Source organism: Harpegnathos saltator, unplaced genomic scaffold (genome assembly GCF_003227715.2).
Source record: "Harpegnathos saltator strain DR-91 unplaced genomic scaffold, Hsal_v8.6 scaffold703, whole genome shotgun sequence".
Taxonomy (NCBI): Eukaryota; Metazoa; Arthropoda; class Insecta; order Hymenoptera; family Formicidae; genus Harpegnathos; species Harpegnathos saltator.
In genome coordinates, this window is record NW_020230542.1 from 149,261 (window position 1) to 163,415 (window position 14,155).

At 34.3% G+C, this 14,155-nt stretch overlaps 2 protein-coding genes across 4 annotated transcripts in view; both read right to left on the reverse strand.

The window, feature by feature from the left end:
• Gyc88E (Guanylyl cyclase at 88E) overlaps positions 1-12,880 on the reverse strand; it is a 43,745-nt gene extending 30,865 nt beyond the window's left edge. Inside the window, exons 1-9 of one of the 3 annotated variants that reach the window (XR_003113965.1) lie at positions 12,696-12,880; positions 10,497-10,635; positions 9,782-10,266; positions 7,027-7,086; positions 5,137-5,317; positions 4,934-5,035; positions 3,093-4,089; positions 2,656-2,837; positions 618-862 (exon numbers count right to left, since the gene is read on the reverse strand). The gene's annotated coding sequence lies outside the window, so the exon portion shown is untranslated. Of the gene's footprint in view, positions 1-617; positions 863-2,655; positions 2,838-3,092; positions 4,090-4,933; positions 5,036-5,136; positions 5,318-7,026; positions 7,087-9,781; positions 10,267-10,496; positions 10,636-12,695 lie in introns of those variants that run through there. The other 2 variants (XR_003113966.1, XM_025305606.1) reach the window with 2 other exon arrangements.
• On the reverse strand, positions 136-906 carry LOC112590067 (uncharacterized). The gene is made up of 2 exons (XM_025305607.1): positions 705-906; positions 136-630 (listed from the first exon to the last, which is right to left on the reverse strand). The coding sequence occupies exons 1-2, from the start codon at positions 868-870 to the stop codon at positions 176-178; spliced, it is 621 nt and encodes a 206-aa protein (XP_025161392.1). The 5' UTR covers positions 871-906; the 3' UTR covers positions 136-175.
• Positions 12,881-14,155: the final 1,275 nt, after the last annotated feature.

Here is a 14,155-nt window from a genome sequence, read left to right on the forward strand (position 1 = left end):
AATGTCTCTGAGAGCCTAATCCGTCGAGTTGTCCACGAAGACCTCCGCTATACAGGATGCGTACGGTATTTGAGGACAAATTGACATTAAAACTAATTTGTTCATATCTTTTGCAAAATTTATTATAATTCCATGAAATTTTTACACGACGTTAATTGACTCCTAGACTATACAATTACTCAATAAAATCCCCATTAGCGGCAATAATGGACTCAATCCGGGGTCGGAAACGATTGCATGCCCGAATCAAATGCTCTTTGTTCATTTTGATCATTGTTGTTGTTATAGCATCCTTCAGTGATAAAATATTATTATGAGGATGTTTATTGGTCTCTCGCTCAACTACGCCCCATACGTAATAATCCAGAGGATTAAGGTCTGGGGAGCTAGGTGACCATAATTTTGGGATAATGTGGTCATAGAAATTTTCGGTCATCCAATCTTGTGTCGTCATGGCTTTGTGTGAAGGAGCAGAGTCTTGCTGGAATATGTATGGTCTGTCCTCACGTACACTATCAATCCAGGATTTCCCAACTGTTTCTAAAACCTCGATGTAGACGGCAGCATTCACCCGAAGCCCCTGACGAAAGAAGTGGGGTGGCATAACATGTCCTTCGTTGCTCACAACTCCTAAAACCATGACAGTTGCTGGAAACTTCGTGTGCATAACACAGGGAACCTCTGTAGGATGTGAGCATAACTACCTGTCATTTCTCCGATTGATTTTTTGGTCTTGGTCGAAATTTTTTCGTCAGAAAAAAACCACAACATGTTAGGAACTTCAGGGTGCTTAAGCTTGTTCAAAAGACGTTTTCCTCGTATAAGTCTCTGTTCCCGAGTTTGTGACGACATAAACTGTCCTCTGCGCATAACGTAGGACGTATAGCGGAGGTCTTATTACAACTTTTATTTTGTATTTTTTTATTGCCATGTTTACAAATATTATTTTAAACGGTTACAATATTTTTTATAATAAAAGTAAAATTAATTACAAGAAAGTTTAATGCATCATATTTTTCCCGCCCCACTTGCAGACTGCGGACTGCGGACTGTGAAATACATTTTTGCTATGTATCTGGTGTGGTTAAAAAAATTTGATGCATAAAACTACCATGCATCATACACACACAGCTTATAATACATGCACAGACACAATGACACACATAAATATATACATACACACATATATACACAGCACAGCAGATCCACTCGCTTGCACGCACACACAGATATAGTCAAAGATCCACTTGTACGCACGTACACACTCACAGACACGGATTCACTTCACGCACGCACGCACGCATTCACAGACACAGATTAACTCGCTTGCATGCACACACAAACACAGATACGGATTCACTCCACGCACGCATTAATAGATACAGATTCACTCGCATGCACGCACACACAGATATAGTGAAAAATCCACTTGTACGCACGTACACACTCACAGACACAGATTCACTCCACGCACGCATGCACTCACAGACAGATTCACTCGCATGCACGCACACACAGCACAGGCACAGATTCACTCCACGCACGCACGCATTCACAGACACAGATCACTCGCACGCATGCACATATAGACACATATCCACTTGTACACACACACATACATGCAATTTCACATGTTACAAATGAAAAATGTTTTTCCCAATATTTCGAAGAACAGGACGTAAATATATCTTCAACATGTTTCATAAAAAATGTATCTTAGTTTTTAATGCGTTTTCGTACGGGATGTTTGTATGATTCTAATAATAATTTACGTTTACATTTATTCAATTCATGCAACGCGTGCGTATGCTTTATTGATAATAAAATTTCTTTCTCACTGCGTTTCACTATATCTATATCTACATTCTTCAACATGATTTTGAAAATTGCACCATAACACTATAGTATGTACTGCTATAACACGGACTATTATTTTAAACAAATTATGTTCTCTACATTTTTGCCAAGACATATTTACGCTGTACTCTTCGAAATACTGTAAAATTACATGTAAAATATCTCACCTATGACACCTTGTTTTTAATAACTTATTAATTCTACCTACTATTAGTCTAGCACAAACTGGAAATTCACTATTTTTTGAAGAAACATCATATTCCGAACAATAATTTACTTCTTTCAAAATTGGATTACTTATTTCGTTAAAGTGCTCTAAAAATGACGCGATAATTGATTTATGACTATCTACATTTTCTGAAAATAAATCATGCGGTTCATCATACAAATTGTGCTTGCGAGCGACATCATGCACCTCAACATTTGAAATATCTTTCAAACATTCTTCCAAACAGCATGGAGTAATCATCCGTGGCCTCGCAATTACCGCCAACGATAGACAATCTTCATGTTGCTCACCAGTAAAGTAATATACGACTCTTCAATTTGCCGAGGAGTAGGATTTGTACGACGAACTGCATGGCTTCTTATTTGACCAAAGAAATTTTCTAAAGGATCTTGATTGCAAAAGCGAGTGTTTAATTTTGTAAAACCGTATTTTAAATTTAATGTTTTCCATAATTTTTGAAACCCGTCAATAGTGAACGACCAGTTTATGAGACTAGGAACTTTCTTAATAATGTCACGCGTCACTTTATTAATGTAACACATATTTCGTAACATATTTTTTGCACTCACCCAAAACACACGATGATCACTGTCTTCAGTCACTGGACGTCGAAGTTCATTATCTTCTGTACACTCTTTGTCACTACCATTAACACTGTCGAACAAATCGTTGAAAAAGTTCACTGCTTCGGTCGTTGCAAGTTCGTCTTTAATATTTATTTTCAATTTATTGTCATCGGTGCCCACTACACCTGTAACGTAAAATGTTAACATTTATTATTATATCTTTCTGTTATGTACAACAATGACTATTATAATAATAGCCAAATTAATGTTTTATATTACTACTTATTTTACTTATTATTGAGTTAAGCAAAATAATGTAACAGGTGTCAAATATTAACGTATATATATTTCATGCAAATACTACAAAAAAGGAGAAGCAAAATATGAATGATATGACTGTATGTTTTATATATTTCATCTTATCTCATAAGAATACTTACACTTTGATCTTGCCAATGTTTCGATGTAGCTGGCAACCGTCCCACTCAACACTTGTGTTGCGTACTTAACACGCATCTTCTTTATTTTGTCCTCACAAATATGTTCTGCTGTTATTTTCTTCAATTGTGGTCGGATTTGATTCAATTCTTGGTCCAATCCACGCCGTTTTAATAGTATTCCACGACACTATTTCACTTGGAACACTACTTCACAAACTTCACTGCCAAATCCTTCGATAATAAATTGTTCCTGATACCCTTGATGAGATGTGGAAGATCAAATAGTGATATCACTTCCTTATTCCCAACTTCAAACGTTTGACTTACGAGTAAAAGAAATAAATTTATATGCACTGTTAATAATTCCATACTTGTAGTGAATGTTGTTATTTACTTTGGGTTTTCTTTTGAAAATTCCGTTGCATATCGGTGCGCAATAATAATTCCTTTATTGCGGCGACGTTTGATGTGCCCTGGTGACAAACTGTATAAACGATGTCGAAGCCTATGTTACTAATTATATGAATATGTTCTTTAATGGTACGAATTAATTGCGCGGTACTCGTTTGTTTATAGCAAAAATTAAACGAAAGTGGCATCTTCCATCCCGAGTTTAATCCGCGAAGCACAAAAACTAAAACGTGATCCGCCATCTTTGTGGTATGATTGTTGCCCCAATCCTCCAAGCTACATTAGCTATCCAAGCTATTATATCTTTTCGAGTATCATACATGACTTGTGGTTGTATGGATACCTCATCCCACATAAGAATGCACACTTTCTCCTTCATTGACAACTTTCGAGCTATATTCTCCAAGTGTCTCAGGATAAAAGGGTTCAAACCAGCGGTGATGGGTATCTTATGAAGCGCCAATTGTAACGTTTGGATGGCTAGAATATGTGTAAGTAATGTACGTAAACATGTATATGCGCGCTTCCTCATCGTTTTGTACAACGTCAAAGTCAGGACTTTCTGCTTTTCTTCATATCGGTGATCCTATACAAGATTAAATATTGTTAATGACATGCAAAACACATTTCAAAGATATGAACATATAATGCAGTAAAGTATGCACTACTTCGTAAACAATCAGCATGCATTACTTATTCAAGCTTTTCTTAATACATACGTTTATTTTCGCAAAAATGCTTAATGATGAAAATTCTATCATCAAAAAATAATAAAAAACAATATAATCAGTATGGTATATATAACGCAGCTTACAATATAATTGCAACATGCAATTACAACACCTATCAGTGTGCAATGAAAAAGCAGTCCACAAAAAATATTTTCATATGGTATAAAATGACGATTCAAATTTTTTAACGTATTTTGTATTTTATCCATAATTTGCTCCGATACACATTTCTCTTTTGTGTTAAATATGAGGTTTTACTTTTCCGGTCCTATATATGTTTATTATTTCATTGCTTTATATGCAATGTTTTAATATTGCAATAATCATGTTTCTTGTTATGTGCAATAACATCATTTTTTTCACAATAACGATTAAAAAAGTAGTTACTACTAATTATTATGTAGAATGTCAACACATGTAAATGTATTTTTCAATGTTCCTCTGTCTCCCAATATATAGTGAAAAAATGAATCTTTTCACAACACATAGTTTCAGTATTTGCACAGAGTGAGATATAGCGAGAAAAAATGTTATTGAGGATATGAAGAAAGAAAGATCAGAATTGCATAAATTAGATATATTTATTAGAATATTTATAAGAATATTATTAAAGAAATTGCATACATTTTTATATATAGTAGTAATGTACATATACAACAATATAAATCACACACTTTTTTCATGCCAAATCAGACTTACATTTTACATCATTTCATCGTCGTCACTGTTATGTTTCATCGTGATTGTTTGTTCCTCTCTTTGTATGACATTGGTGGATCTTTCATTGTATGTTCCTAAAAGCTGCACAAATTGTGTGACAAAATATAAGATACACGAAACCGTTCTCCCCATATAATTAATCACTATTATCAGCATATTTATATACATTATTTATACTGTACCTCATACCTCCTACTTTGAGTATTATTCAATACTTTAAATCAGTGCTGGGAATTAAGTGAGCAGCACAAGCCAATTTCAGAGGCAACGCCCGCGCTTCCCCCATTACCTCCCGAAGCGCGACGTACTTATTCTTCCTCTTTCGTTTTTATATTTTTCACCATGTAGCATTTCGCTTTCCTGCTGAGACATATTTAATCTTCATTAATTTTTAGTGGAGTAGGCCTACTGGGGAAACCACTTAAAAAAAGCGCATCAACAATAGTACCTCATGGGTGATGTGGAAATCTGTTAACACTTTAATAATTATATTCTTAATTATTGTCATCACTATATTATTATTAAAGAGAATTTATTATATTAGAAATAAAAGCGTAATATTTCATCATCAATGAAATAATTATTTTTTAAACATAAATAAATATTTTAATTTTAGTTTGACGGAGGGTGCGATCCCATCATATATCGTATATGAGACCGTTCCTGAGGCAGAGCGTCTCACGCGCAATCGGTGGCTCGGCTACCATGTTTCGGCAGGTAGTGAGGGAAGCGCGCGGGCATTGCCTTTGAAATCGGCTCGCGCTGCTCACTTAATTCCCAGCTTTAAATATATAACACTGCTGTGTTGTGATAAGAACATCAGTAATGCGTAATTATACGTAACAAAACATTAATGAAGTAATTCATTTATATGTTTTTAATGTTTCTGCGTTTGAATGTTTATCTTTCATCGCGCTAAATAATGATAAATAGCCACAAAATACTGAACTTACAGGCATTTTTCTGAATATTGTATGAATGTGCTATTTAAAGCAATAAATATTTCTTTTGTCAACATCACAAAGATCTTCTCAACATTTTCTCATCTTTCGCAGTGTATGTCTTCTTATTTTCTTATCACCAACCCTCCCCCCCTCTTTCTGTTTCTCACAAATACATCACGAACATGAACACATACTCATTAACATTATCTCATTTTTAAACTTTGCAAGAATTATAATTTCATTAAAAAATTTTTCACATATTATATTATATATTAATGATATATATTAAAATATTGCAAAAAAAGCAAACGTTAGCAACAAATTACTGACCAAAACAGATAGAAGCAATAAAAAAACATACATACGTATACACGCGCGCGCGCGAATGTATATGTTGCATACATGTGTGCTCACCAGGGTTGGAAAAGTTACTTTTTAAGAGTAACTCGTTACCGTTACCGTTACTTTCGGTAAAAAGTAACTCGTTACCGTTACTCATTACTGATCTTAAAAAATAACGCGTTACCGTTATTTGAAAGTAACGATATTTTATTTCGTTACTTTCCGTTACTTTTTTTTGTTGTAAATCCAGGATTATTAAAAGGTGCTAAGATAAGATATAAATCGGACATAAGACGATTAGAAATAAATATATATATATATATACATATTTAAATATTTTTATTATTTTATGTTATTAAGTGTTGTACTTAATGAAAAGTTTCTTAATTAGTGGATATGAATTTAATATTTGGACATTAGTGCCTGTTGACTTTAAAAATCTTTGCCATTCATCATAGGCAGATTTCTTATTTGATGCTTGCTATTTGAAATTAAAAAAGTCATCGTTATTATTGTGCTTATCAGACATAAAAAAATGTTCAACTGAAGGAATTCCTAATAAATCTTCTAAATATGTTTGCGCAAATTTTCGCTTATCTCCGGCTAACCAACTCAATTTGAATTTGGGGTGCAAACAGCTGGCAATTATCAATTCTTCTTTTTCGAATGTAGTACAAAACCTAAAGTTAAATCAATAAAATTAAATATGAACATATTGATTTTCCTTTTTGATCAGATGAATGTTGTTTGATGAACATATGTATTAATCAAATTACACCAACTTACCTTTCTGTATAACTACGGCCAATGGATGACAATATGTGAGTCCATCTTTATTGGTTCTCACTGAATCCAGCATAAAACAAAAAATGCATAGAAATTAAATACAATTAAGTTTAATTTTATAAAAATTAAGAAGTAACGATTAAAGTAACGGATGTTTTGTTACTCGTTACAAAAAAAATGTATCGCCGTTATTTTTTCGTTATTGACAACAAAAAAGTAACGACGTTACCTAATCGTTACTCAAAAAAGTAACGATACCAGTAACGGCGTTACAAGTAACGCGTTACTTCCCAACCCTTTAAATTATTTTCCATAAAATATGAAATATGTTATATACTGTCTCATGTGTCAATGACATTACTTTTGTATACTTTGATGTACATAACAATAAAGATAACATTAAACATTATGACAATTGTACAATACACTGAAAAGAAGAACAAAATATAAATGATTTGCAGTTGATGCGTAGGGAAATGAGGCAAAAATATTATTTTATCGAATGTGTAATTTTAAAAAATGCAACACTTCGTTTATTAAAATATTTCTTATATGCAATGAAAAGTGAACGGAAAAGTAAGCATGGTAAAATGCAAAGTTTAATTTTTATGTATATTTTAGTTATAATATGCATATATACGCAACATGTATAAAGTTTAAATTTCTGAAAATCAAGACATTAAAAAAAAGTATCAAAGAACAATGTAAAGGTTTAGAGAGCGAGAAGAAATAATGCACTGCATATACACATATATACACAGAGTGTGTGTGTGTGTGTGTGTGTGCGCAAGCGTGCATGTGTATAATATAAATTGAATCTAAAACATTATACACTATGAAATGATGTAATAAATATTATCTATTCTTATTTCAGAAACATTATAAATGTTACAGAGAGTTTGCAAAAAAGCGATCTATTAAAAATGTCATCTTTTTTCGTGTCTTTGAACCCATAAACTTTTGTTTGACTCAAGCACCCAAGTATAGTTATGTTAATTAACGTCTTCATTTTCAGATTTTTCAAGCATATTTTGATATGTGAAATTTCACCTTTTTGTTCTTAAGGAAGAGTGGAAAAGTGAGATTTTGCGAGAAAAATATTAATGGAAAATCTTAAAATAACGGTGCCTGTATAATTAAGAATGAATACATTTTTTATGCAATAAAAGAAAAACAATCTGCATAATATATATTATGCATAAAAATATTTCCCACGTGACATTTTTACGTTTTTAATACTAATATTTTCTATAATATTTCAAGGAAGGAAATATTTGTTTCTATTTATCGCATTTTCTACATTATTAAGTAATATATTAAATTTGAAATATATTGATATATACTAGGTGCGCAACAAAGTTTCCGGGTTTTACACATGGATGGCGCTAACGACACGTGTAGTCGACATACATGTCTGAAGTTGTTTTTTTTATAGCTTGGACATCTGTTAACAATAACCAGTTGTAATACCAACACATATCGCAACGCAAAAATATTTTTTCTAACAACAAAGATGTCGAGTTTTGTGCCAAATAAACAGCATTTGCGGGAAGCTTTGCTTTTCTGTTTTAACTTGAAAAAAGTGCAGCTAAAGCACGTTTGCTTGAGGAGGCCTACGACGAACATGCACCATCGAAAACTGCGAAGATTAGTTTAAACGCTTCAGAAGTGGCGATTTCGACACTGAGGACGAGGAGCGCTCCGGAAGATCAAAAACAATTGAGGACGTCGATCTGCAAGCGTTATTGGATAAAGATGATACGCAAACACAAGATCAACTTGCGGAGGCATTAAACATGACTCGCCGAGGTATTTCCAAACGTTTACATGCCATGGGAAAAATGCAAAAAGAAGGAAAATCGGTGCCGCATAAGTTGACTGAGAGACAGATGGAAAATCGAAGAGCCACTTCCGAAATTTTGCTTTTGCGGCATAAAAGAAAGAGTTTCCTGCATCGAATTGTTACTGGCGATGAGAAGCGGATATATTTCGAGAATCCCAAACGCAAAAAATCATGGCTTTCACCTGGCGAAGCATCAACATCGACGGCACGGCCAAATCGCTTCGGAAAGAAGACAATGCTCTGCGTTTAGTGGGATCAGAAAGGAATCGTGTACTATGAGCTGCTGAAAAGAAGCCGGGCGAAACTGCCAATGGGCATCGCTACCGACAACAACTGATCAATTTGAAACATGCATTGCTCGAAAAACGGCCAGAATGGAACGAGTGATATTACAGCACGACAACGCTCCGTGCCATCGCACTTCCATCGTCCAGGACACCATCAAAACGCTGAAATGGGATCTGCTACCGCACCCGCCGTATTCGCCAGACCTGGCCCCTTCCGATTATCACTTGTTCCGGTCGATGGCGCATGGCTTGGCTAGGCAACACTTGGCCAATTTCGAAAAAATGCAAAATTGGTTGTATGAATGGTTTCGATCCAAAGACGCGTCGTTTTATCGTCGTGGTATTTATATATTGCGAGGGAGATGGCAAAAATGTGTAGCTAGCGAGGGACGATACTTCGAATAAACCATTTTTTGTATTTCTCTTGAAATTTTCCATTTTTCATTGATCAAAAAAACCCGGAAACTTAGTTGCGCACCTAGTATAATGGGATGTCACACACAGTAAAATAAGATTCATTTATATATAAAACATTGTACAGATATTTTCATTAGTGAATAGCTATGAGAAAAAATGATTTTCTTATATAGAAATAATGTTAACATAATAATAAAATGAAACATACCTATGGAGAACATTTTAAATTTATCGTCAACATTTGGAAGAAAGTCTTCTGTATGTTTGACATGTCCTTCGTGATGTCATCCCATGTATTCCCACGTTGCAGTCTGTTGATTCTCTGATGCTGATGATAAATAATCCTCTTCTTATTGTGTAACATCTTCCATTGTGTCCTCAAGTTTCTTCTTAAAACATAGATTTCTTCTTCCTCTTCATTTTTTCTTGCTCTTCACCCATTTTCTGTCTCTTCACCCATGTTTATGGGCAGTGGCACAAAAGCAGAATTGTTCGGAACATGTTCTACACTAACATGCTCACAAATATTATTGTTAACGTTAATATCAACATGCTGTTAAAAATTTAAAGGCAAATGTAATATTGGTACAGCATTATTGGTTAGATGTCGCCTAGACCCATAAGGCTGTACCATATTTTCTGGAAAATGTTCCATATAGATTCTCAATTTGGCCAATATTTCTTTAGGCGCACCTATAATATCACAAATTATGTGAAATATAAGAAATTACATGATATGAAACAATTATGAAATATTAAAAATTACATTAGAAAAATGAGAGCATTGCAATGTTAAAAATAAACATGGATATATATATATAATATAAAGAAAATATATTTAAATTAATTAAAATATATTTAATAAATTTTAAATAAAAATATTTACTATTAAAAAATTGTCATTGCATCTGTTTAATACTTACCGATCAAATCAGTTTTGCCTATAGTTGTTAGCCAATGTTTCCTTTTCGATGCATCCTTTGAGAAGCGATGTACTGATATTTGAGATGTGGACTTATATTGTGGAACACAACACTTCCACACCATCTTGAAGAAATGTACCTAGAAAATTAACATTGTTATTTATATATAAAGTAAGATATTAATACAAAATAAAATATTAATTAATGAAAAGACAAAATAAATCATAAGGTAAGAAGCATATTCTCTTTTCTTTATTTTCTCTAAGAAATATTAATTGTTATATAGGTTGCGTGAAAAGTTCGTGGAGCGAAACTGAAATAAAGAATACCTAATTCTAAAAATGATTTTATTCTTCAATATAGTCTCCATTAACTTCAATATACTTGGCCCAATAGCTTTCCAATAATTTTATTCCATCGCGGAAGTGTGTTTCTGGAAGGTCTGCGAAATATGCCTGTACGGCTGCTATAGCTTCTTCATTCCACAAAAAATGCTTTCCACGGAGGAATTGTTTCAAGTTTCGGAACAGATAGAAGTTGCTGGGTGCCAAATCTGGCAAATACGGTGGATGATCAAGTAATTTGTATTTTAATTCATTGAATTTAAACATTGACAAAACACTTTTGTGAGCAGGTGCGCTGTTTTGGTGAAAAATGATATGTTTGTGCTGCAAACCAGGTCTTTTCTCACGAATTTTTGCGTCCAATTGATCCAAAAGGTTACAATAATATTCAGAGTTAATTGTTTTACCTTTTCCCAGATAGTCAATTAACAAAATCCCTTTAGCATCCCAAAAAACTGATGCCAAAACCTTTTTTGCCAATCTTTCATGCTTTGTTTGCTTTGGAGCTGAACATTCAGCTTCAGTCCACTGTAAACGTTCCAGTTTCAATTTAGGATCATGGTGATAGATCCACATCTCATCCATAGTTATAAAACGACACACAAAATCGGTTTTATTCTTCTTAAAATGATCCAAATAACACTGAGAAATTTGCTTTCGAGCGAGTTTTTATTGAATTGTTAACGTATGCGGCACCACTTTTCCAAATACCTTTTTCATTTGTAATTCTTTATGCAAAATATACTGTACCTGTTCGTATGAAACGCCTATGATATGAGCAATTTTACACGTAGTCACACTTGGATCTTCAGAAACAATAACATGTGTTTGCTCAATAATTTCTGGTGTTGATGCGCTTTTTGGACGTCCACTGCGTGGATTATCTTCAATGTTTGTACGACCATGTTGAAACTCAAGTGCCTATTTACAAACCATTGTTTTTGAAGGAGCAGATTCCCCTAACACATTCCCTAACACCCTAACCATCTCGGAATGAATTTCCATTGCCTTTAAACCTTTTTTAACAAAGAACTCAATCACTGCACGCTGTTTCAAATTTTCCATTGCAAACAAATATACTGACACGTCAACTTCAATTGGCTTGTAAACATAGAAAGAATTGACAGATAGAAATGAAACCTAACCTAGGTTCATGTGAAGAGTGATTCTATATAACCGACTACAATTTATAATTCTACCGTTTACTTATAGATGCCGCTCCGCGAACTTTTCACGCAACCTGTATTAACATGTAATATTAAGAGAGATAGAAAACTGACTAACTCAGTAAATAATTTGTTAACAATGTGACCAACGATTGGCAATAAATTTGAGCAGAATATGTTAACAAACTGATAGATTTACAACATCTATAATTTGCTATTATTCTTTTTACCGAACCTGTTGAGAGACTGACAATACAACAACAGATAGACAATAGGAAGCAAGCAGGATTTGCAATATGTTCCATTTAAATATATTGAAGTGACAGATCTTGCTCGATTTCTGACATCAATTTGTCATATTCCGTCATCAGATCCTATGATATTTCTGGCATTAAACTGCTGATAGAATTTGTAGTTTACTAGCAAAAATATAATTTGATAGCAAAATTTGATAGAGTGACGGCATAGAAATCAAGTCTGTCGTTCTAATATACTTAAATACTACATAACATATAGCAGATTTTGCTCGTTTTTCATCTGCTGTTACAATGTGTGAGCAAGCTCAAAAATAATAACAGCAGATTAGGGCCGTAGATAATTTTATATCTGTCGACACGTCACATTTGAATCTGTCGCCAATTTATAATAAGATTAATTTTAGCTACACATATGTATACATAAATACTTACGTGAATGTTAATGTTATGATGCCACACGCTCTTTGTTCTTCGTTGGTCCTTCTTCTTTCTTCCTATAACACCGAAATGCTCTTTTTTGGGCACTTAAGTATACAAAACATCTTCTCAAGTCACTGATAAACAGAACTGTTCAATATGGCGACTTAAGCCAGCGGCACACGGTGCTTGTTTTCGTGCTGGATTGCTTGCTGGATGAAAATATTGCGTTGTGATTGGTACATTTCCGAAGATGGATGAAAATGCACCAATCAGAACGCAGTATTTTCATCCAGCAAGCAATCCAGCACGAAAACAAGCACCGTGTGCCGCTGGCTTAACAGGTGATGGTGCCGGGTCGACTGCGCTGCCTCCTGCCTTTGTACCCAATCCGAGACGAACTAAAGTCACTTCCGTCAGTAGTAAAATCAGAGAGAAACCTAAGAGCGGCCATCAGAGAAGGTTCAGAAATTTTTATGAATTCGATGCGTCTCCTGAGGAAATAGACGTCAACTACGTCGATGTTGCTCGGTAACGAGGTGTGCCTGTAATAGTTTGGTTCATATCTGAGCTACTACACAGAATATAGTAAAAATTATATACAGAGTGGGGGGTTATAAGTTTACAACCCGAAATGTGAAGATAGATTGGGTTAAGATAAACATAATAGTACCATACCGTTTTGCGAGATTCGCAATAATTATCGAGTTATTAATGACAGAAATCTGAGGAATGGGAGCGCGCCGACATAGATGATTAGAGAAGCGTTGCAGCTACTCAGGCCACAGCGCGACCCACTCGACCTAGTAACTGTTGACGGCGTGCGGCGAGACGTAGGTCCGGCGAGATAAAACAACGAATAGCAGCGCATTGTCTTTCCCCTCGCCGCGCACCGGCAACAGTTGCTGGATCAACTGAGCCGCGCTGCGGCCTAAGGCCCAGTTCCACAACTTGCTTTAAACGGAGTTATATGCGCATATACTATTGCTTTTAACCATCGGTTTAGCTTTAAACTCCGTTTAAAGCAAGTTGTAGAACTGGGCCTTATTAGTCGAACGTATACTATACTATACTATATAATACATGTTCGACCAATAAGCTGGGTTTATTTAACGCAGCATGAGTGAACCCAAGTCTAGTCGAATATGCTAATAGAAAAATGTAGCTAATTTCTTTCCAATAAATACCGAATATCACTATACTAAACACTTTTTGTTGAAATTTCAAATGACATTATTGAAAAATTATATTACATTACATTACATTTATGTTATAATTTCTCACTTAACAATGTAAATGTAATAAAATACATTTACTTTGCATTTACTTTGCTGCAGTATTTACTGAGCTACTATAAATAAATACATAATGTGAAAGATGTTAACCAAAATGCGACTTAAATTCTTAATCTTTCCACCTAGGTATCACCTCTTCCACATAATTTTGTAGTCTTGGCAGTTTCTTCCGACGTCCTA